We start from the raw sequence: 25,111 nt of genomic DNA, 5'->3' as shown, positions 1-25,111 counted from the left end.
CTATATTTATTGACTATTTTATCCCTTTGTTCTGCCGAAATTAATTAATTTGACCGTGTATTCAATGAAAAAAAAAAATACAAAAGAATATAATAGTGTGACAGGCAAAAAATATGTGCAAAACAATATATTTCCAAAAATGTAGGGCAATGTTATATAGTATATGGAAATATAGTAACAAAATATTAATTTCAGAAAATCTTAAATTGGAAGCAACCTTGTTTCTTTTTTCTGCTCCCTTCGTGTTTAGTTTAATTTACTTGCTTAGACCGGATTCATAACTCCAATCACGGACCAAATCAATGAGAATAAAGTTTCTTATTGAAGCAATGATATAAATTTATTCAAAATGTTATAAAATCATGCAATTTGTAAATTTATGAAATTAAAAGATGGATTTTCGCTTAAATGGATTTATACAATTCTTTCTTCGAGAGATTAAATCCATATATTTTAAATTCGATTTTGTAAATAAAATAAATAGTTTAGGATCCCCTATTCATTAAAATGAGAAACGGGGGATTCTAAAAACTCTTTAAAATAAGAGATTGCGGTGAATAAGATATTTTGAGCCGTCCATAGATTTCATCTTATTTTTAATGTCAAACAATAAATTTGCACCACGTTCTGTAGACTGTTAAAAAACTCTCATTCAGATACCTCATAACAAAAAGATAATAGAAATTGAGTTTTCGAATCGATTTTAATAGAAATTTTCTATTTTTTACATGGCAATAAATTTTATATTCAGCATATATTTGTTTGATTCACCTTGAAATTCAAATGCGAACGAAAAATAATGTCTATGTTATATATTTTTAAAAAATTATAATAGTTAAAAGAAATTTGTTGACCAGATTAAAATAATGCTTAAAGATATAAAAATTTTTTAAACCCTTTATTGACCGAATCAAAAAAATAAAAAAATAAAATCCTATTTCAAAATTTGATTTTGGTTCTCAGTTCTGAAACCAACCAAAAAAAATTAGCAAATTGCTTCGCGGCATGTTGAGCGATAAATTAACATCCCATTTTGCTTTTTAAATAATTAAAAACAAAAACCTTTTTCCACCTCGATGCAATTATTGGAGCATTAGAGTGAAATTCTACAACAATAACCAAAGTATTATTTTATTTTATCTTATTGATAGTTTACTAACTTTTTTTTTCTTTTTTCCGGCTATATATAGACCCAATGAATCCAAATATTTTTTTTTATATAAAAGCCCAATGAATCGAAATCCAAATATTTTTTTTTATATAAAAACCCAATGAATTGAAATAATATTGTGTGTTACACAGTATATGATAACCCTCTCTTTTGAATGATATTCAACAAATTGATAATAACTTTTACAGTGAAGAGTACTCGAACTCCCTGGATTTTCTACGAGAGATAGGATGACTAATTACACCACATCTATTTGAATAAACTTAATTTGTTTGAATTGAACTAACAAACTATATATTTGAATTTAAAAACTTACTTTTGAAATCTGATTCAATAAACCATGTAACTAATTAAATGAAAGACAAAATTACCTCTATAATTAAAAATGATAAAATATATCACTTATTAATTATTCAACAATCAACTCTTGATATCACTTCTTAATCGTCTTAGCTATTAATTCAGATACAACATTCAAAATTCAGCACAAATAAACGTGGCCTAAATAAATAAATATAAGCTTGACAAGATTACCAACCTCCGATGCCCGAAGGAGAGGCCACAATTTCCTCATTCTGTATTATACTCTAAGAAAATTGAATATAAGCTTGACAAAGGCATAGAAAGAATTAACCGGAGAATATCAGAACTAAGAGCTTGTAAAAATCTCATGCTAATGAATGCAATTCCTGGAAATTGAGCTGGAGTTTATAACTGAAACTGAACATGGAGAGCCCAATTTGCCCAGTAATACATTCATTCTTGTTGAACTATATCCACAAGTGCTCTCTCCCGTACTCACGAACAATAACTGGCACACTCGTAGGAGGGATCTATAATAATAGCAATAAAAGGAACATAAAACATAAGTTGGGCGAAAATGTCAAGCATCAAGAAACTTCACAAAGTTGACGGACATCTAAAATGGAGAGAGAAAATTCAACTGAAAATCGGATATTAGAAATTAAAAGAAGAAGCGGACAAATTGGAAGATTAATATTTATTTCCTTCAACATTAACGAGAAAAATGTTTATTTACAGTTAAGATTGACTCAATTTGATCTCAAGTACTTACCATGCCATAATCGGTGACAATCATAGAGATATATTCTGAAGGAGTGGCATCATACCTGTCCAAACATAAGGTAAACATGTATAAATTCAGTACCATTTATAAAAAGAGAATATTTCCTTTTACTTTATCTCAAAGCTTACATCAAGTTTAAAAGCTGAAGATTTTCTTTATTGGCCAGAGTATCAAGGTAATTTACATCCGTTCTTCCAGAAACCTTTGCAATAGCATTTGGATCACCTGCAAACAAATTCAAGATATTTGCTATAGTTGTTTTCAAAACAAAGGATATGCAAATAGTGAAGAAAGAAATATAAACATAAGCTCACATGAGAGAACAGATACCTAGTTCATTTGAACAAATTGAATCAAGTTGAACCCTTTCATGAAATTTATATGCTTCACAGCATATTAACACTGGAACATGGAATGCATGAGCAACCATAGCAACACATGCAGTTCCAACCCTTGAATATACAGTTCCATTGGACAATACAGAGGAAGCCCCCAGAAAAACTCTGGTGACTTCATGCATGATATAAGAAACAGCATTTATGTGAGTATATGTACAATTCAGGCCCTTTGCCACCAGCGTGCGAAGTAACGCTCGGCCTTCAAGCTTAGGACGTGAATCCACTATCACAACCCGGAACTGTTTCCCAAGCTCATGTGCATATAACAGAATCATCTCAACAACACATGATGATCCATATGTGAGAAGGACATCCCCATCCCTGATCTTTGAAGCAGCATGTCTAACTATCACCTTGTCAGCAAGTACTATCTTCTCATTTATGAAACGATCAATATCTGAACGGAGGGACGCTTTTGCTTCTGACTCCGAAAAAGTTAAAGGTAACTTCGCAATACGACTTTTAAGAAACCTAATCGCGTTTCCCATACTCATTGAAAGCGGTCGGCATTCAATCAAAAAGGAAATGTAACTACCAAGTTTTGCAGTTAAATCCCTGGTAAGAGATTTTTCTGGTGGTGTGGAGTAGTCTTTAATGACTTCCTGAAATGCCTGTAGCATCGCAATACAACGGGCATTACCTCCAATGATATCTCCTGCCAAATACTTCAAGCCGGCCTGAGGAAATTTCGAAATTGTTACATTAAAATGCAGAGAGCAGCACAACCCATACGTAGGTAACATAAAATGGTGTGAAAACCAATGACATTTTTCTTCCCTTCACAAGTAAAAAGCACAGAGATAACTTTTCCACCACCACATCTTTTATCAAGTTCTCAAAATATACTAATCAATCCCTACTTAATTGTCCTCGCTAGTTAACAGAAGGAAACAAACCAGATTCATGTTATAGAAATGACCAGTGGTTGTTAGGCAGAAAAGAGGTGCTCAACATGGTAATCTAAAAATACACAACCTTAAACAGATCTTAACGTTTCATAGATTAAAGTTACTAAGATTTCAGATAATATTTGAGAAAATGAAAGTCATTCTCATCAGTGGATTCATGGCCCATACAATAGGTAATGGCAAAAGAAAAGGAATTGTAGGAAATCAACATGTTTCAGGTGCAATAATACTTTTATGAAAGTACTCATAGAACATACAATTAAATGACACCTGGGCAACACTGGCAATGCCCATAATGGTATTAGGATAATGATAATAAGATTAACATTATAGAGGCATGCCAACTTTTATGTTACTGCCATAAGCTAGTTCGTAAGTTTGTAATGTCTGCGTCCATTCTATGAAACAGTAACCATAATTTAGCACACGTGTTTCGGGATCATAGTTTGAAGTAGATAATCCTACTAGAAAAATTGACAGATAAACTGGCCACTAGTTATCTAATTGAAGCACCTACCTTGTAAATGGCAGGATGCATTGGATCAAGTTGAAAGATTTTTGACTCAAGATCAGGAAGCTGAGTTCCATGTTCATACTGCGGTAAGTGCCGGAACAACTCAACTCTATTCCTAGCTTCAGTTTGATTGACTACTGCACGCTTTTTAGCCTTTTCCACTCGAGTTCTATCATCAAATTGCATGCGTGGTGCAGGGACTTCTCTCCTCCTCTCTTTCTCAGGTGGACGATCAACTCCTTTTCTGTCAGAAGCAGCAATTGATGATGCAGCTGGAGGAGTAACATCTTTCTTTTGTGATGGCTGTTGCTTTGCAGGTTTACTGGCAGCTGCTCCCTCCGATAGAATAGCAGGTTTTCCAACTGCTTCTCCTGTGGCTACAAAAACATAATGAATAGGAATATGAAATTGCAAATTGTGTGGACATAGCAACAGTTGGACTTTACCATGGATTGGCCTTGAGCCCTTATCTTTTTGCCCTAATCATGGATGCATGGACAAAGAATTTTCAACAAAATATAACTTGGTATATGATATTTTCAGATGACTAGTGCGACTCTAGAAGGCTTAAAGGTCCCAAAAAACACACATTTCAAATATCTAGGTTATCTCACATAAAGTGGAATAGAGGAAAATGTAAACCATAGGATTAAGGTGGTATGATTGAAGTGACAAATGAGCAGTCCCCTATGATCGCATAACACTAACTAAAGAAGAAATTGTATTGGCAATCGATTCAACTAGCTACTAAGTATAGCAAGCATTGAGCGGTGAAGAAACTAAATGTACAGATCACCAACATTTGCAAAAATGATGATGATAAGGTGAACTTGTGGCAATACAATAAAGTATCAGCAAATGAATTGAATATGTTTGCAGAAAGATGGAAGTGGCAATTAGAGGGAAAAAAAAAAAGATGATAAAAGAAGTTGATATAGTTTGGAGTTTGGACACATATAAGTAAAACCCATCCAATATGCCATGATAAAAAAGTTGAGCATAAAAAAGGAAAGGGTAAGGGAAAGCTTAATATGACATGTACAAAAGTAGTAAAAAAAGATTCAGCATCCATAGATCTTCCTAAAGCTTACGTCCTTAATTGCATGAATGGAGAAAGTGGATCCATATATTTGGGATTAAAACTTAGCTAAAGTCGACTGGAATTATGTGCACGCCTGGCACAAAAGGATATATATTAATGTGAAACAAGTTACTGCTAAAATTATTTCAAAGTAACAAAATAGTAAATGTATTAGCAAAGCGAAGATTGTTACAGATGAATTTTCAAACCTTTTGCAGCAGCTTTTGCAGCTCGTTGGGACTCCTGCAATGCTCGTCTTTCAGCCCTTGTAGTTTTTGCTTTCAACGGCTTGGAACTTGGTTGCAATTCATTTTGCAGCTCTACAACCCCTCCACCTTTTTCTGTAACATTATTCCAGTTTCAACATGAAGGAAATATTGAAGAGAAACAAAGAACCCAATGCAAATGTAAATGTTCTATTCTACCTTATGGAAGAGAGCAACCGAACTCATGACAAAACCAGCTAGGAGACAGAAGAATTATATACAAATACTTCAACAACTTTTCACTCGTATGTAGCCTCACCCACACTAGGAATTAAGACACGTCAATCAGACAATTTATAGCTTTTATGCAAAAGTTAGCATGATCGAAAAGTTATGTTATTACTTTTATCAATATGATCTGCCTTCCTTAATATTCATTATGCACTCAAGGCGCTTAAAACACATTCCAATAACAAAAATGCTTATTAAAAATTTCAAAAGGGCTCCTAAGAGAAATTGTCTGTCCTATTAGAACCAAATTCTCATACAAACCAGTTAACCCTATGGCTGTCTTAACGGGCAAATTAATTTTCCAACTAAAATCGCAATCACATCTTGAAGGGAAACAGTTGCATAGATCACATTATGCAGATACAGAATCATAGATCACCCAGAGTGTGTAAGAGGGCAGTAGATTCTTTTCACCAAGACAGCCAAGTACGCCATAAAGAAACATTAGCATTAAAGAACACTCCATTCTACTGAGAATAAAAATATATATATATTTTTTTTCATTTCTCTCTAGGACAAGCTTGATATGATAAAGATTAAAGACTACCAATACACTGTTCCTATTAAGCTAACAAGTAACTAGTAACTACAGTGAAACCCCTACCTGCCATACAGGAGCTCGAGTTCAGTTACTTGTCAGAGAAGGGCATAGCACAGTCACCACCATTTCAACATAAAAAGAACGAAATGCAACTGATCAAACCATGGTTTGAAAAAGAGTTAAGCAATGAAAAATAGACGCTCATATTTTTCTTGAAGTATAAAGCCAAATTCATAAACGTTGAACATAGATAGCTACAAATTGTGAATAAGGATTACCAGGCCCTCCAACAGGCTTTTTCTCTTGGACTTCCAAATTCTCAGATGACTTAAGAGATGTCAAATCGAAGCCACCGCTAGGAAAACTAGAAGCGAATTTAGCAGAATTGCTCCTGCGAAGCCAACCAGGAGATGATTCCTCTGAGAATTCTCCATCAACGATTCTAGCTGACGGCGGAGATTGACCAAGCAGCGACTCAGTTGGGTTATAGCTTCCAACCAACGTCACGTGGTCTCCACCGGTAATACTTCGGCGGAAGGCAGGTGCCTCAGGAACAGGAAGAGGCGAGGTGGCACGGTGAGCAAGATTATCGGACATGTGACGTGGAGGGGGAATCATGACAGGAGATAAGGAGTTACTAGCAGGAGAATTGGCCAGCTGTGGCGAGTTAGAGTCCGGCGGGCCAGACTGACTCCGTGTCGGCGGCAGAGGTTCGTTGGGAGTAAAAAATCCGACCTGACGAACCTTAGGGACGGCGCGCCAACCTCGACGAGCTTCCATGGAGCGTGAATTTCAGTCTGTAAAGAGGTGATGATTAGAATATAATCGATGAGAGGCCATTGACATAAAGCAGAGACAAGTTGAAACTTCAGAGTTTGATTGATGCTTATCGAATGAATTCTATTGAACTGTGCAGGCATAGCAAAAACGCATCGTTTCGGTATAGGAAGCTGTTTGGAGCCTGCAACAAGAAGATTTGATTTGATGTGTGTCGACTGATGTTGAGTTTTGATGGGCCCGTTTGTGGAGTATGATTAAAGAAAATATTAGGTAAAATTTTTATACCCTAGCTAGTTTAAGTGGTGAAATTTGGTACTGCAATTAAATTTTATTTTATACTACTTATTTATGTAACATCATTTAAAATTTTTAATTAATTTAATATTTTGCTGAAAAATCAATAATTTTAACTTAAAATTTCTATAAGGAATATTTATGAAAATAATTTTTAATTTTATCAAGAATCACTTAAATGGTAATTAAAATAAGATGATCGGATTTATAATTCGAAGTCGCAAATCATATTACTTTGATTAAATTTTTTTGTTTTTCTTTTTTAGAATACATGAAAATCAAAATAAGAATTCTTAATACTTTTCAATTTAGTAAAAAAATAAAATGTTAAGATGATAACATTGGCTATTTCAAATTTCTAATCTAAATCATGATATTTAATTTTTATTATTAATAAAACTAAAAAGTTTATGCTAATAATTATAAATTTTTAGTTATGAATTACTTTTTAACAATTGTTGAGAGAAAAAAGGCAAACAAAAAAAAAAGCCACATGTAGGTAGCACTAATGATAGTGAAACCAAAAATAAAAAAGAAAAATCTTTCTGTCCATATCTAGAACAAGCTTACATTTATAACATGTTATTCCAAAAGCATTAAATATCAATGTCTGCAAAAAAAAAAAAAAAAAAAAAAAAAAAAAAAAAAAAAAAAAAAAAAAAAAAAAAAACAGTCACTCCTTGGTGATGGGATTTATCTTCTTCAACTCCATAGATACGCACATCTTATAAGAAATAATTACATGATATTCAAGGTAAGCTTTCTGGTGATGGCTGCAGTTTCAGCTATTACTGTTTCTGCTAAGAATAAGGCAAACTCTACAGCCAAACACTCAGATACTTCAGAGAAAGATGGATTAAGGCTTGAAGAAGAAGAAGAAAAGGAGGAAAGTAGTGATGCTTTATGGAAGATAAAAGAATATGAAGAGAGGAAAGTAAAGCTTGAAAGGAAATTGCTTGAGCTGCATACACTAAAAAAACAAGAATCATACGTTTGAAGATTGCGAGAAGACTTACAGGAGAAGATGAAAGAGATAGAAATGCTTAATGTCACTGTCAATTTGTTGAAGGCAGATAGGAATGAACTGTTCAGGGAAATAAAAGAAGGTTTCTTGGCAAGAATGGACCTAGAAATGGCAACAAAGTTGATAGAGAAAATGGAAAGGAAAATGGATAGTTCTTGTGCTAAGCATTTGAAGGAAAGATTGATGATGCTTCAAGAACAGGTTTTTGGATTTCACAGTGGTGAATTTGATCAGAGAGATGCTGCATTAGAGGGGAGAATGAAAGGAATCAAAGATTTTGAGTTAGAGATTCTTGAAACGAAGAGGAAAAATAAAGTGTTGGGATTATAACTTATCTCGAACGGGGCCTGCGGAAAAATACCGGTGGTGAAAGTAAAATAAATTTACTATTACTACATATACCTCCAATAATTAAATATTGAATATTGACGATCTAATCCACCAGAAATAATAACCACGATAAAAATTAAATAATTACCGTAAATGCCAGATGAAAAAATAAGAATATCGAGATTTACGTGGTTCACCCTTCAACTGTTATGGGCTACGTCCAGAGGACAAAAACTCCGAATAATTCTTCCACTGAGAATAGTAGGTACAAAAGAGATTACAAAAATAGTGGCACTCTAAGTGTTTAAACAAAAATACCCCAAAAATTACAATCCTCACTATTTTCTCTCTTTCCCAATTTTAGGAACCCTTTCCTAAAATTATAATCTTTGATCCCCTATGACTGGCTCTTTTTCTTCTTCTTGTTCTGATTCTGGCATTCCTCCTCCTGTGGCATCTTCTGTAGGAATGCTTCCTGGTGTAATATCAACAATACCATCACTTGTGGATTCTTCACAAGTTGTATCTCCCACGATCTCATTCTCGTGGAATACTACGTCTCGGCTCCGGACAACTTTCTTTTTCACTGGGTCCCATAACCTGTAGCCAAACTCTTCGTCTCCATAACCAACAAAAGTGCAAGGAAATGACTTGTCATCAAGTTTTGATCTCTGCTCCTTCGGAACATGCATGAATGCCTTGCAGCCAAATACCCTCAAATGAGAGTATGAAATATTTCTACCTGTCCAGACCTTCTCCGGGATATCAAAATCCAATGGTGCTGAAGGTAGTCGGTTGATTAGGTAGACAGCAGTATTGACAGCTTCTCCCCAAAATGGTTTAGGTAAGTTGACCATTTTGAGCATGGACCTGACTCTTTCAATAATGGTGCGATTCATCCGTTCAGCAACGCCGTTGTGTTGAGGCGTACCAGGAACTGTCTTTTCATGCCTGATACCGTGCTGACTACAATAATTTCTAAACTCCTTAAAGATATACTCACCACCATTATCCGTGCGCAAACACTTCAATGACACTCCAGTCTTCCTTTCCACCATACCATGGAATTGCTGAAAGTGCTTGAATACTTGGTCTTTTGTGCGCAACAAATATATCCATATTTTCCGTGAGAAATCATCAATGAAGGTAAGAAAATACCTACTTCCTCCAAATGATTCTACCTCCATTGGACCACATAAGTCAGAGTGTACCAACTCCAACTTGTTGTCTCTCCTTTTAGAGCTTTTCAAAAATGAGACCCGATGTTACTTTCCAAATAAGCAATAATCATAAGGGTTTATTTTACCTTTGGCTAATGGTATGAGGGACTTCTTAGCCAACATATTCAACCCTTTCTCACTAACGTGCGCCAGCCGCCTATGCCATAAATTTGGTGAAGCATCATCTGCAACTGTATTTAGTTGACCCGCACATATTATTGCGTGCGTCTTATACAGCGAGCAACATAATTTTCCTCTCGCCACCACCAAAGACCCTTTGGTGAGTTTCCAATTACCGCCACCTGTATGATGGTGATAGCCTTCCTTGTCCAGTACACTCACAGACAACAGGTTCAACCGAAAATCGGGAATATGTTGCACATTTTTAAGTGTTAATGTGCACCCGACACTTGTCTTTATGCAGATATCACCGATTCCCACTACTTGCGAGACACTATTATTTCCCATTTTAATAGTGCCAAAGTCTCCTGCTTTATAAGTGGAAAAGTATTCCCTTTTTGGAACACAGTGGTATGAAGCACCGGAGTCTACTATCCACTCGGTATCTGCATCTGTAACACCCCTTCTTGGTCCACCCGTTAACCCGAATGAACCGAGCCGAGACGCTACAATCTGGTTGCACTTATATCTTGTCATGCTGATAGCATACTGTGTGCAAAATATGAATATAAACACTCCCAATTATACTCTAAACTTCCAACAAACCCTTTATATAAATATCTTTACATAATTATATAAATCCTCAAAAGCATTTAATATCTAGCAATTAATTTCATTCAGAATCTATATCAAGTTTTCATGACCTAATCATATCAACTATAGTAAACTATTTCATCTTCAATCATTTCATAAATATTATTCTTATCTCCAACTACTTACACCAAAATAATTACATGTTTCACTTATCTTTACAATCACATAAGCTCTAACAATAAAAGAATTATACATGCCATAAATCTTAATACATGCCATAATTCTTAATTATACATCTCTCAATCTATTGTGACCAAATTAAGCACTTCTGCTTTGATAGGACTCCTCAAGTCTTCAAGTAGCAATCACGATCTTCAACCTGCGCGTGATGAAAATCGACGCGCTGAGTATAAAACTCAGTGGTTCTTATACGTCACATACTAAACAAAGTGCGATGGCAACTAACTTCAAATACCAATTTCATAAAGCATTGATACTCATAGAATAAGTAAATTTTTAACATGAATGTCTCTTTGTAGCAACGAATAAACTTCTAACTCATAAACATAATTAATCTACTTCTCTCATAACTCCTTTACATGAACCTTATATTACACCTTATGATACTATCATGGTCTTACCTGCTGTTCATTCTGTTGTATGACTGATGCACTTTAGTCACAGCATATAAGGTATGATTAACAACATTGCATAACTGTATGGCTCATTAAGAATTAAATAAATAAATTTGTAAGCATATATAACATGATACTTTCATAATCTTACCTGATGTTCTTTATGTTGTATGAACTCTGCAACTTTGATTAAACTCAGTGAATATCACAATGAATGAAGAAACATATAAGCACATACATATGTAGAACTAAACATTTACTTACATGTGGAATGTAAGCACACATATCATGATACTTTCATTTTCCCTTAATGATCTTTCTTGCTGTTTAGTATACTGTGTGATTATGCAATTTGTAGTCGATATAACTGTATAGCTCCATAAGGTTATAGTGAAACCTAAGTGATAAGATAAACTGTATGAATACTGTAGGCTATAGGCCCCGAACCGAATTCGCCTATGCCACTGTATGATCTAGTGAGATACTGTCCGCTTTGGTGCCCCTAACCGGATTTGCACCGCACGGTTTAATCATATTCACTCAACGGCCTGTAGCCGGAGTTCCAAACTGTATGGGGCGCAGATCTGCTATTCTATGTCGCGACATAGCCTTATCTACATGGTTTCTCCCTAACCTCAATGGAGCTTATTATGTACATGTCAATAATATAACATCATAATACATAAATGGTTGCATAACTTCATAGTTCATCATGTTGATTTGATTTCACATCATATGAATGCTTACATGTTGTTTTAATCCATGTTCTTATGTTGTATTTTTGTTGTAAAATGATTGGATGCATGCATGTTGAGCAAAGGAATGTAATTACATAGCAAATGAAAGGCAAAAGAGTGTCACAGCATCAGTCGCGAGCGCGACATTCCAAGTCGCGAGCGCGAGATGCTTCCCAGAGAGAAGTCGCGAGCGCGTCTTCAAACCTCGCGAGCGCGAGAAATGCATTTGAGAGTCAGAAGGTTTTCTGGCTCAAGTCGCGACCGCGTATGTGGAAGTCGCGAGCGCGACTTGTGCATCCTGAGAGTCAGTGTGTTTCTGGCTGAAGTCGCGACCGCGCAGCACAAGTCGCGAGCGCGAGATGAAGTCGCGAGCGCGCTTGTGTGATTCGCGAGCGCGAGATGCGCACACTGAGAGTCAGAGAGCTTCTAGCCAAAGTCGCGACCGCGCATGTGAAAGTCGCGAGCGCGACTTGCTTTCTAGACCGCGCGAGCGCGCGACGTGTTTCCAGATTGTGCAGTCTGTGTTCTTTTGGCTATAACTCTCAATATACAACTCCAAATTGAATGATTCAAAAGCCCACGTAAAGATAACACATAGAGGAACAAATAACTCTTCTATGACAATTCCTAGTTCCATCATTAAATGGGGTCAAAATCAAGATAAAGTTGCTGGTAAAATTTCCAGCAAACTCTGGTTCAGCATAAACTCATTCCATCCCCTGTTTTCTCACCATTACCAGTCCTCCCACTCAACGTGAAGCAATATTATCTCATTAACAACACACCACACAATTTCTCATGCAAAGATATTGATTAAACTAAAAGAGATAGCACACCTTTACGCCAATAAGCTTAAGCTCTTCTTTTAGCTTCCTTCTACCTTTGGCTCACCTCTCCTATACAATAAAGTTCTTATAAATTATCTAACAGGATCACCAAATGAGTCAAGTATGAAATTCAAGAAGGTTTACTTACTTGGATAGAATAGAAGTTGAATTAATGCTTAGCTCCCATTAAAATCTTCCCCACCATTAAACGTGATGGAGAAAAGAAAGTATAAGAGGAAAGTAGAGGAAGAAGATGAAGATAAGGATGAAGAAATGAAAATGAAATGGAATCCACGGGTAGTCTCTAGAATGTCATTGATTTATATATGAAAATTACCAAATGGTACCTCAAGTGTCAAAATGATACAACTCAATACCTCAACTTTACACTTTAGTGAAATCAAGTCCTAATCCTTATACTTTGATCTTTTTGTTTTCTTCAAGTAGGTCCACTTCTTTTCCTTATTTCAATTACATCCCATTCTAGTCCACTCTAGAATCTAATGGATCGAACCGGGTTTTGGATCAGCCCGACTCGACTCTAAGCAACGACCCGATTCAATAGAAAAATGGGACGTTACAGCATCTCCAACATGACAGCAATCTGCATCATGAGTGACTAAAGTCACCTCACCATCTTCTCCTGAAACTGTAGCAGATGTATTTCTGTCATTCTCCTATCTTCGGTCTGCATTATTCTGTTTGAGTAAACGACAATTTCTTTTGAGATGACCCTCTTTACCGCAATGATAACATTTTCTCATCTCTCTGGACTTGGATCTACCACCTGACTTTACATGTCTTGGACCTCTACTCTTGCTCCGGCCCCTATTCTCTGTGACAAGGGCTTGTGAACTGGTACTGGCAACATTTTTTCTTCGTAATTCTTCATTAAGTAGTCTATTCTTTACCATAGACATCGTTACCACACCATTTGGAGCTGAGTTACTCAATGATATCACAAGAGTATCTCAGCTATCCGGTAGAGATCCCAACAGTAGGCATGCTTGCATCTCGTCTTCTAAGGACATACCGCTAACTGTTAACTCAGTTACGAGTCCTTCAAAATCGTTCAGGTGTTGTGTAATTGATCGTCCCTCTGACAGCTTAAAGTTCATGACTTTACGCATCATGAAGACTTTTCCTTGAGCATTCGTAGCCTCGAACATATTCTCTAATTTCTTCCAGAGAACTTGGGAATCTTTTTCATTTCTCACACGGTTATATAGGCTAGCATCTATCCATTGGCGTATTGTACCCAATGTCTGCTTTTTTAATTTCTCTCACTGCCTTTCTTTCATTTCTTCCGGCTTTGCACTGTCACCTTCAATTGGATCATACAGATCTTTGCAATTGAGGTAGTCCTCCATTCTGAATTTCCACATTGAATAATTCGAATCCGTCAATTTGATCATAGCCCCGTCGTTAGCCATGTTGAATTCTAAATCTGACAAAATTTCACTATTCACGAAATTCACTATTCACGTGAATAGTAACTTTGACAGAATTTACCAACCAAAGGCTCTGATACCAGTTGTTGGGATTATAACTTATCCCGAGTGGGGCCTGCGGAAAAATACCGGTGGTAAAAATAAAATAAAATTACTATTACCACATATATCTTCAATAATTAAATATTGGATATTGACGATCGAATCCACCAGAAATAATAACCACGATAAAAATTAAATAATTACCGTAAATGCCAGATGAAAAAATAAGAACACCAAGATTTACGTGGTTCACCTTTCAACTGTTATGGGCTACATCCACTGGACAAAAACTCCGAATAATTCTTCCACTAAGAATAGTAGGTACAAAAAAGATTACAAAAATAGTGGCACTCTAAGTGTTTAAACAAAAACACCCCAAAAATTACAATCCTCACTATTTTCTCTCTTTCCCAATTTTAGGAACCCTTTCCTAAAATTATAATCTTTGTTTTATGTTTTGTTTTTGTACATCTGTTTAAGGAGAATCCTTCTCCTAGGAGAAGGGGACGCAGCGGACGCGTTAATCACGCGTCCACTTTTTCCTTTTTTCCTTTCTTTCTTTGGTTTGACGCTGTCCTCTTTGACTGCCACCAAAACAAAAACGTGTTTTTTTTTTTTTCTTCATTCAAACGTGTGTGGGTCCCACACGTTCGAATATCTTCTTTTTTTCAAATGTACGTGGGTCCCACATATTGGAGGGACCCCACAACATAAAGAACTTGAGTTTGAAAAAAGGGAATTGGCAGTCGAGTTAGTTGCTTCTCAAGCTAGATTAACTTCACTATCCAGTAACTTGACAGAGGCAAGTAGAATTCCCTAAAATTTTAATATTATTAATTGTCTTTAAATAGATAAAAAATTAAAAAAATTTGAATTCACCATTGATTTATGTAATGTTTAAGAGTAGAATCATTTTAGACAAAATTCAATTCAAATGGTGATTATTTGAGTCTTGCAGAGAAAACTTATAGCAAAGGTTGAGGAGGAAACAAGCACTTTAAAACAAACAAATGAAGAGCTTTCAAAGCAAGTGGAATGATTGCAAGAGAACAAATTTGACATGGTAGAACAGCTAGTTTATCAACGATGGCTAAATGCTTGCTTGAGATTTGAAATTCAATCCTACCCAACAAAGATCTCGAGCAAACCTTCGAACTGGAACATAATTCTCAGCACAAATTCCTCAAACCAAAAACCTTTCGATGAGAAATCAGACCAACAGCTAGTGTTGGATGACATTTCGTCGAATACCTCATCGACAGAAAGCGAAAAGACTAACAGCAGTATTTTTACGAGGAGTTCTTCTTCAAGCAGCGAAAAGAAGTCCAGTTTAAGGCACTATAGAGTAAATCCTCGAGGAAGAAATGGCCTAAATCGCAGATTTTCTACTTCAATGGTTCCATCAAAGCAAAGTGATAATGTTACTAAGAGGGTTTCTTTCACAGACTTGGCAGCAGCGTTTCTTGATAAAGAAGAGCGAGAATAAGTACCAGAAAGAGTTCTGGATAAAAAAGAAACTTCAAGCAATAATTACACAAGTCCAAAAGAAAACGAGGAGTTAACACCATTGCCAGAAATATGTCTGAACAAAAAAGATAATAATGTGGATACCAAGTTTGAGTAGAGGAAGGGAAGTGGATACTCAGATAATAAGGTTACAAGTACTGAAAACAAGGGTGATGTCCACATTTCTGTTGTTTTCTTTATTTTTTGCTTCATATTACTTGCCTGTTTTCTGCTTCTTGCTGCTGGGGTTCACTAGTAGAAGTTAGTGAATATAAATTTCTCCTTTTCTTGATGTTCTTCAACAATAAGAATTTGATATTGAAGCAGCATGTAAATATTGGCAAATGAGTTTGCTTTCTCAAACTACAAAAGATCTCTTTTCATATTTTTTATTTTAGATTATATAGATGAGATTAATAATAAATGCATTAGTTTTTTTAAACTACAGTACCTTTTAACCGCATTTTTTCTTATTTTGAATTGTATCAAAGGGTAAGTAAGTTTTCAGATTTTGTAAATCATCAGTAAAGTGTTCATAAGTCTTGACATTAGATTACAATTCTAAAATGTCAAAAAAAAAAAAGATTACAATTCTTGGACCAGAGTTGCAGCTGAAACCCATTCCAAATTTTTAATCATTTATGGGCCAGGCCTGATGGGCCCAAAACTAAAACCATCTCCACAAAAGTGCTTAAAGCAAATAGGAAATCCGTGAACGGTGAATCATCTAACAACAAGAAAATAAAGAAAAAGTCAGAGAAACACAGACTGGTCACACCCATATCTAGGAGTTCTAAAAACTCGAACCTTCCACGTGTACCCTTGCATGTCTCCAATACCCAACCATTCTTAACACCTGTCCCTATCCTGCCCTTTCTTCTCACACCATCATCATCATCTAACCTTACCACTTCCTCTTCTCTTCTTTAGCCCTTCCCCTTTCTCCCTCTCTCTTTCTTTCTAAAACCTTCACCTTTTCGTTCATGGCTGACCGTACTCCTCCTCAGAGACCATCAAGATTCTCAGCTGCCTCAACAACCGTTAACGGCTCCACTTTTCTACGTAAACTCCGAGCCCATGCGCCTAACTCAACCCAACTCGTCGGTCTTTTGACTCTTCTTATTACCGGCTCCATTCTTCTCCTCCTTGCAGGCCTTACTGTCACTGCTACAGTTCTTGCTCTAATCTTTTTCGCTCCTCTTATCGTAATTTCTAGCCCGATATGGATTCCAGTCGCAATCTTTCTCTTTATCTCCGTCGCAGGGTTCTTATCCATTTGTGGGTTTGCGGCGGCGGTCGTGGGTGGGTTATCTTGGATTTATAGATATTTTAGAGGGTTGAATCCACCTGGTTCTGACCGGTTTGATTATGCACGTAGCCGGATTTATGACACGGCGAGTCATGTGAAGGATTATGCTAGAGAATATGGTGGGTATTTGCAGAGCAAGGTGAAGGATGCAGCTCCTGGTGCATGATATGATCGGATCAGAAAATGGGTCTGGTTTTTTCATGCTTTTTCTTTTCTTTTTTTTCTTTTTTTTTTTGTGGGGTTATGATTTAATTTTTGTCCATTTATAATTAATGGTGGAATATTTTTGTTTAGTGCTTTGTCTTTAATGCTTATAAAAAATGTTTAATGTTTGTATGGAGGGTTTGGTGCTTTATTTGGATTCGATTCCATTGTCGTTTTAATTGGTTCCCCAATGCTATGAGATGCGTACATGATGGCAACTGGTCGGGTCGGTCACATGAGAATAAACATAGGGGAAATTTTACTTCGATCAGGTTCATGAGTAGGTTCATGCCCTCTTCATACACCAAATAAAGTTTCTTGTTGAAATGACCAATTCAACTAGAATAAGGATTCTTCTTGAAACGAGGAATTTCTAACTTTGATCGAGGAAAAAGATAAATGATAAAATCAGGATTCTTTTTACAGTCATTGATTTGATTCGATCCATACGATTAGATTTTATTTTTTTTACTGCCATTGATTTGATTCATGTGACTAGAAAATATTAGGGTGGAGCGAGCGGTTTGGATGGATTTTATTAAGAGTTGAAACAAAAATTTTTTGATACATAATTGAAGAAACCATTTTTAATCACATTATAATTTTGTTACGGGAAGTATGAAACATAGCCTAAAAAAATACTAATTCTTTGTAATCACTCACCGGATAAGCATACTCTAGGAGCCACTAACATTTATTTACACGTAACTAAAGGCCAATACAAGTACAAAGAAAAGTGTAATATACATGTGTATATAAATTTCAGTCAGTTTGATTATTTCCAATTTTTTATTTCAAATATTTCAATTTGATTTGATTTACATTTTATAAAATTCACTCCGATTTGATTTTTTTTAAGAAATGCAATGATCTTATAAATGTATAAATCAAACTTAACTAATTCCTTCTTGAATGAAAGATACGATCACTTACCTAGGGGTTCGGTCAACATGGACCGATTCAAGCCCAATTCGCTTGGACGTGCATTTTGGTTCTCACGTTAGATGCTACCGTAGGCCCAATCGGACTCCAATCCTTGGGTAAGCTGGGCTTGGAGCTAACATTACAAGAGCTTGGGTTCAGTTTAGCCATCTCATTAATAGTGCATAAAGGGAGTATTTAGCTTTCATATTTTTTTTTTTATATATAAATAAATTCTAAATCATTAAAGTAATATTTGTAAATTTGGTCTGCAAAGGAAGTAGAGTAAATCAACCTTGTAAGTTGACTTGTATTGTTCTAGAAATTTACTTGGAACATAAAGGAAGTCATTTGCTTTGACTTCATCCTAAGTTGAATTTCTTCCTTCCTTTCTTTTGGCAGCCAGGCCAGGGTTGAGTCAATAAATTCTCATTGACTGCAAAAGGTGCGCCTTTTGATATTAAATATATGCTGTTAACTAGAAAATTAAAGAATTAACAAGAAAATATTTAATTTATTTTTAACAGATACCAATATATATATATTCTCTTTATGCTTTTTTTTTTATTTTAGCTAATAATTATGGAAATTAATCTATATAATTATCTATTACAAATTATATTATTTTATAATTATAATTATTAAAAAATAAATAACGAGTAAATACATATAAGGCGCGTTGTTAAATATTAGTGTATGTTAAGTGAGGAGGATAAAATATATATACATTGATACATGCTTATAATATCAACGGTTAGGTAACAAGTAAATTGGATTTTCTATCTCACTTTTCTAGAAACATATTCAAAATTATCTTCAAATTTCACAATATAAATTTTAAATGCAGAAAAAAAAATAATTTAAAACTTTCAATTTTTGGAAATATTAAAGCTATGTTTAGTAAGTTGTTGTGAAACATAATGTAAAGTAAATATTATCTTCAAATTTCACAATTTAAAATTTTCATATACCCAAATTAAAGAAAAGAAAAAAATCTAAAACTTCCAATTTGGAAATACTAAAACTATTTGGTAAGCCATTATAAAACATAATATAAGGCAATAAAAGGTCTTTCTAACGTAATTGTATTATAAATGACTGATTTGATTATATTATATTATATCACGGCTTGCCAAGTATAACATAATTCCAACTCATTCATTAACTGTGGTTACTGTAATTCCAATTATATCCATTGATGAACTTGGAAATATCATATAGGTCTCACATCTATTTTAAGGTTTATTTGTAGGAGAAAGCATAAATATTTAAAAGCTTTCAATACACGTGAAGAGAGGATAAGCAAATGGCGATAAAAAATGCTATTGCCAGAAAAGACTGATTCCACCTTTTGAACGAGTACCAATTCCAGCTTCTATCTAACATGGGCATAAACTAAAATATTCAAAATTTTCAATACTTAATGGAAGACTATGACGTAGTTATTGGCAATCATTCACGAAAACTCTTAAGTTTTCTTATTCTAAAAGGCGTTTACCCTTATTTGGAACCAAGAGACATTAAGTTTTATTCTTCCTTCTCTTCTCCTTAATTTGCGAAATTGAATATGTGACAATATTTTCTTTTAGAAAAAAGCTTATTTAATTTTTTTATCTTATATTGCTTGCGCAAAAATTTTAAAATTTTCTTATAATTATCTAATTCTGTAAAACTCTAACTTTTAAGATAGCTTTTAACATTTTGAAGAGTTCAAAACGCTGTTTTTATTAATTATAGTATTCGGAAAATTGATTTATATAGTAATTTTTAGAGGTTAAAAGAGCGTTTAATCAAACGTTACCTCACTTGTTGTTTATTATTTAGTGTTTCACAATAATCAATGGATGCTCTTTTGACACGTACCTATTAAATTTTACAAATTAATGAACTTTACTCGTAATATAAAACATATTTTCATTTAATAAAACAATCATTTTTTACTAAACACTTTCAGTTTAAACCGTTATATAAACATTTGTAGATTAATTTCTAACACTTAACATCAAACAGACCTTAAGTGAGTATATGGTATCATAACCCATTTTTCCTTTCCTTTCTTACAAGTTTACATGTATTTATTGAATACAAATAAAACAATTATGCTATAAAAATAGTAAAAAGACTAAATATTTTCTTTTTAATATTGGGAAAAAAAGATTAATACATACATTCATCGCTAGATTATATTTTAATTTTCTTATATTTTATTAAGGATATACAATTTTTTTCTTCTTGGGTACAAAATGAGAGTTGAAGTTAAGAAAAACTATAAGCAAAAATGAAAATAAGAAACTTCAGTCACATAATATAGCAACTTACCTCTAACTGCCTTTAGTTTAGCATCACCAATTTAAGACTAGCCACAGCAATTAAACTACTAGTCCCAAACAAAGGATTAACCAAAACTTTAAAATTAAAAAACGAGAACAACAAATTTTATAAAACTTTTATTTATTAGTATTTCATTTTTTCTCGAATCAAGTATCTAGGTGAAGGACTAGCGCGCGGCGACCGAAGAGGGATTTCGTTAATTTGCTTCCCAGTACCATCATAATAAATCACACCCGAGAAATCCAACGGCTGACACTTATCCCCCATCAAGATCTCCTTTTGCCAGACCCCACCATCTCCGAACTCATCAGGCGCAACAATATCAACGGCCTCGTTTCCGTCTCCTACTCTTTTCTTATGGTGAATTAACTTGATTGCTTTATTGCTTATTTGTGTTAGCAGCTGCTTAGGCCGGACCGGCGGCAATTTCAGGGATTGCAGTTTTGGACTTTTATTGCCATCGTGGTGGTGGGGATGGTGGTGGTTACTGGGCTTGGTCGCCGTCGTCTTCAGCTTGATGGAGAGGCGGTTTGCGTGCTTGGCGCAAAGATCCATGAAGGATGATAAGGACAAAAGGAAGACCAGAGATAATCGTTTTGGTGAGCCGGAGGTGTGCTCCGGTGATTCTTTTTCTGGTGATTTTAAGACCATGTTTGTTTGGTTTTATTGATTTTGCGTTTTGATATTGTTAGCAAGAAGAAAGGCGGGTTGGGCTTGAGGTGTATATATAGGCGTTTAACGTTTTGGAGAGGGAAAGGAAAGTGACTGGTGATAGCCGGTGGATATTTGGTTTTGGCAGTTGACTTGTTTTTTATTTTTCTTTTCTTTTTAATTATTTTCCTTTTTTTTTCATATATTTTTTTAAAGAATTTGAAAAGAGCGAATTCTTTATATTTTTCTATCTATCCATAAGAATAAATAATTTCAATAGGTGTCTTATGAAATCGAGCTATGTTCCAAACAAGATTTATGTCATATAATAAAAAATGATAATTTAATTCGTAAAAAAGTGATTCAAGTGGTTAGATTCGCTTAAATGTAATTAATAATATCTATAAAATCAGTAGGAAAAACATTTATAAAGACAGACAACTATAAGTTCGAATCTACAAATTATAAAAATATTAATTAAAAATTGAAAACAAAAATGTGAGAATACTTATTAAAATTTTTTTGAAAAGATTTTTATTGGTGTCCCAACATAATCGTAAATTGAAGTTATTTATAAATAATTATCGGAATTTAAGTTTGATCTATTGAAGAATTATCTCCCTCGTAATTAAAAGAAAAAAATAATGATTTTGTTAAAATTAATCATCTTACAATTTCAGATTTAGAATAGTAATAACTACATATCCAACTTATAGCAAAAATTTAATTCAAATCTCTGTTTTTAACTTAAAATAATTATAAAATTTAGATTCGAAATCTTCATTTCTCAATGCTTAAAAAAAATCACAAAGTTTCACTATATTTTCTTAAAAATTAATTGTAAGTTTAAAATAAAAGTATAATAAATATTGCCATTATTAATTACTTAATTTTTTTTTTTAATTAGAAGGAGGATCTAAGGTCATTTGGTTCAGCTGATTTATATAGCAATCGAAAGTCCCAAATAGTTGTTGATTCCATCAGTTACGTTTTTTTACCTTTTTTTTGTTTTTTTTTAGCTAGTAGCTAATTTAAATATTATTTTATTATGATCCATTAAACTCGAAAAATAAATATTAATAAAAATTTTGTATTAATAATTTTTTGTAATTATTTTATTTATAGTTATTTAGAAATTTAATTAATATTTTTATTTATACAATAATTAAAATAAAAAATAATATATTCACTTTCAAAATATATATATATATATACATCATATATCATAATATATAAAAAAAATTATCTCTTTAATGGTCATTTTACATTTTAATAGCAACTACCTACCAAAATATTACAAACACCAATATTTATCAACTAACTGCTATCGGCCACCGGTTATCCACAATTATTACCAGCTTTCTGTTAGTACAAACAACTAAATCAAATAGGTCCTAAACCCATTAAACACGCATTGAATTTACCTCTCTAAATTAATTACTTAATTTAGTTAATAGCACTCGTTTTGTTCAAATTGATAACTATATTTTTGAGTGAATTTTTTTTTTTTCTCGAAACAAGTTTAAATACGAGATGTTATACTTGATTTGCATATTTGATTATTATTTTTCCATTTTTGTTTTTTTTATCCTTACCTAAAAACCGAACTTAACATAAAATCAACATAAATGGAAAGTATAATATACACAAATCTTTCCTACCAAAATATATGTACATATTTACGCACTTACTAAAAGAAAGATTAAAAAATTATCATATGGATCGTGAAGAATAATTTGAAAATAAAAAAAAAGTAAGATAATTATTGGCTATCTAATATATATATTGTGCATTTCACATGATTGTTTTTGTTAATATAGTTAAATAGATATATATAAATATAATGAATATTTCATTGAGAATTTTATACAAATATTTAATTCCCATGATGGATTTAGAACATCTTATTTAAATTAAAATATATAATTAATAAAAAATAGAGCATGTCTAGCGACAGCTTTTTAAGTACTTTTTAACTTTTGGCTAGTCAATACGCTAAATGCTATCTAAAAAGTTATTCGGTAACATAACATTAAATTAATTTTTAGAGATTATGGTAGCGTTTATGAAAAGTTAACTTATGTATCATTTAGTTTTTAGCATTTCATGAAAAGTCGATCAAACAGCTAATAGCTAAACGTTACTAAAACTGCTAGCAGCTACAAAAACAACTAATTTTACTTAATAGACCTAAGATGTTGTTTGAAGCAGTAAGAGACCTCAATCTTAGTAAGGAGAACATAAGTTCGATTTTCATAAAATGCACTTTATTGAGATGGTCAAAATCTTTGCGTTCTATAGCTTGAGGAAGATTACACCGTTTAATTATATATATATGAAGATCATGAAAATGATAGAGAAGACATGTAATGGTGTAAGAAACCAAAATAAGAAAACGTGTTACGTGTAGATTAGTTGGAAAATGAGAATCAACAACAAAAATATTGGCATTAACATAATCCTAATGTCCATAACAAAAAATTATCTGCCACTAAATTTCATAGTGGAGGAAGATCTTAATCCATTTTTCTCCGTATGTAGTAAAAGATAAAATCCAGTTTTAATTGGATTCTACGTGTCAAACACTCTGCTGCAATGGCAAATACGTAAATAGACGAGGGATTGAGGAAGAGGAAGAGGGTGGCTGAGTCGACCAAGTACCAAGTCTACAGTCTTCCTTTTGAAATTATTCATGAAATAAAATAAATAATTAATTAATTAATTAAATTGTGTGCTGCTAGTGGGGTTGGTCCTTACCCCTTCCAATGGTGGACTTGCTTGCAACTTGAACTTTGTGTGTCTCTCATTTCCTTAGGTCCCACCAGAGCAAATTGTGTGAAGCTTGCTGTCCCTTATTTTTTACTTACAAAAAAAAAAAAGAAAAAAAGCTTCAAGACTCTAATTAATTGTTAATCATGTTCCAATGTTCAAACTAGAGGTCGCGAATATTTCAAATCAATTTTAATTTTAATAATTAAGGAACAAGAATTAAAATCAAGTATACTCTATCAGATACTTCAAATCAAGATTGTATTTTTTTGTTCTTTATATAAATAGTTTACTATTAGATTTCTTATACACAAATATAGAAATATATTAATCTGTATCTCATAACTGTATACAATTTCCTTTTAATGAAATTTTTAGTTTGATTTAAAAAAAAAAACTCTTAAATTAGTTTTTGTTGGATTTATTCCGAATTAAATTAATAATCTAATATCTAAATTCTAATTAGTTACATTATTGCAGAAATTAATACATACAATAAAATGTATAATAAATAAATTGTAACATTATCACGTAAATTGATTCCGAATTAGTTTCCTTCGTTAGGTTGCACAAGAATTTTTATATTATGCTTATAAATGAAAACGACTAATGGCGGCAGGTTACTGAATTAATATAAGCAGATTAAGGACCCTATATCACACAATGGTAGGCTAACTTCCATTTCTTGTTTGTAGGTCAACTTCCATTTCCTGTTTGTAGGTCAACTTCCATTTCCTTTAATATAGTTGACCACATTCTTAATTTCTATACTCATTGCAAATTAGAGAACACGTTTTTATAAAATAAGATCATTCAAGAAACAACATCAACGATAGTTATGGAAGGGATAAGACTTCGCTCATGGATATTAGACATAAAATAAGTCGAAGATATGAGAAAATTAATTCTATTCGCCGATCTTCTAATAAAAGAGAAAGAACAATTAATAAGTTCTTTTAAAAGAGATCGATAATTAAATACTATTTTTCCAAAGTAAAATCCATCTATATGAGATTTTGAGAGAGTTTGGACTAATTGCAAACAGTCACATCTAAACATAACATTTTGCAAATTAAGTTTAGAAACTTTGCAAGAGCAAATAGAATGAAACGAGTGGAGTATATTTTTAAATTAAATTAGTGCAGAGTACAATACAAATGTCAACCTCT

At 33.5% G+C, this 25,111-nt stretch overlaps 3 protein-coding genes and 1 pseudogene across 4 annotated transcripts; 2 read left to right on the top strand and 2 right to left on the bottom strand.

Moving 5' to 3' along the window:
• Nucleotides 1-1,526: 1,526 nt before the first annotated feature.
• Nucleotides 1,527-7,131, bottom strand: LOC105650640 (NagB/RpiA/CoA transferase-like superfamily protein). 2 transcript variants are annotated; one of them, XM_020676704.3, is made up of 7 exons: nucleotides 6,476-7,131; nucleotides 5,369-5,500; nucleotides 4,082-4,449; nucleotides 2,589-3,333; nucleotides 2,387-2,483; nucleotides 2,247-2,301; nucleotides 1,527-2,004 (listed from the first exon to the last, which is right to left on the bottom strand). In XM_020676704.3, exons 1-7 carry the CDS (start codon nucleotides 6,975-6,977, stop codon nucleotides 1,942-1,944), a joined length of 1,962 nt encoding a protein of 653 aa, XP_020532363.1. In that variant the 5' UTR covers nucleotides 6,978-7,131; the 3' UTR covers nucleotides 1,527-1,941. The 2 variants fall into 2 exon arrangements, with proteins under 2 accessions (XP_020532363.1, XP_012092951.1); XM_012237561.4 differs by having other exon boundaries at nucleotides 4,082-4,455; nucleotides 6,476-7,129.
• An 808-nt stretch (nucleotides 7,132-7,939) lies between these two features.
• Nucleotides 7,940-16,220, top strand: LOC149496398 (protein CHUP1, chloroplastic-like; annotated as a pseudogene).
• A 343-nt stretch (nucleotides 16,221-16,563) lies between these two features.
• Nucleotides 16,564-17,406, top strand: LOC105650641 (oleosin G). Its single transcript, XM_012237563.4, has one exon. The coding sequence runs from the start codon at nucleotides 16,741-16,743 to the stop codon at nucleotides 17,230-17,232; it is 492 nt and encodes a 163-aa protein (XP_012092953.1). The 5' UTR covers nucleotides 16,564-16,740; the 3' UTR covers nucleotides 17,233-17,406.
• Nucleotides 17,407-20,470: 3,064 nt separating this feature from the next.
• On the bottom strand, nucleotides 20,471-21,226 carry LOC105650642 (uncharacterized). The gene has a single exon (XM_012237564.4). The coding sequence runs from the start codon at nucleotides 21,171-21,173 to the stop codon at nucleotides 20,646-20,648; it is 528 nt and encodes a 175-aa protein (XP_012092954.1). The 5' UTR covers nucleotides 21,174-21,226; the 3' UTR covers nucleotides 20,471-20,645.
• Nucleotides 21,227-25,111: the final 3,885 nt, after the last annotated feature.

This window comes from Jatropha curcas, chromosome 5 (genome assembly GCF_041381405.1).
Source record: "Jatropha curcas cultivar XTBG-Jc1 chromosome 5, XTBG_Jcur_1.0, whole genome shotgun sequence".
NCBI lineage: Eukaryota > Viridiplantae > Streptophyta > Magnoliopsida > Malpighiales > Euphorbiaceae > Jatropha > Jatropha curcas.
Note: the sequence above shows the minus strand (reverse complement) of the source record. Positions and strands in the feature narration are given on the sequence as shown.

Excerpts from the sequence above, each read along its gene's own strand:
- LOC105650640 (XM_012237561.4), bottom strand. The coding sequence starts at position 6,977 with ATGGAAGCTCGTCGAGGTTGGCGCGCCGTCCCTAAGGTTCGTCAGGTC. Across the intron at positions 5,501-6,475 it reads AAAGCCTGTTGGAGGGCCTG|AAAAAGGTGGAGGGGTTGTA; the intron begins GTAATCCTTATT and ends ATAATGTTACAG. Across the intron at positions 2,302-2,386 it reads CTTCAGCTTTTAAACTTGAT|GTATGATGCCACTCCTTCAG; the intron begins GTAAGCTTTGAG and ends ATGTTTGGACAG.
- LOC105650641 (XM_012237563.4), top strand. The coding sequence starts at position 16,741 with ATGGCTGACCGTACTCCTCCTCAGAGACCATCAAGATTCTCAGCTGCC.
- LOC105650642 (XM_012237564.4), bottom strand. The coding sequence starts at position 21,173 with ATGGTCTTAAAATCACCAGAAAAAGAATCACCGGAGCACACCTCCGGC.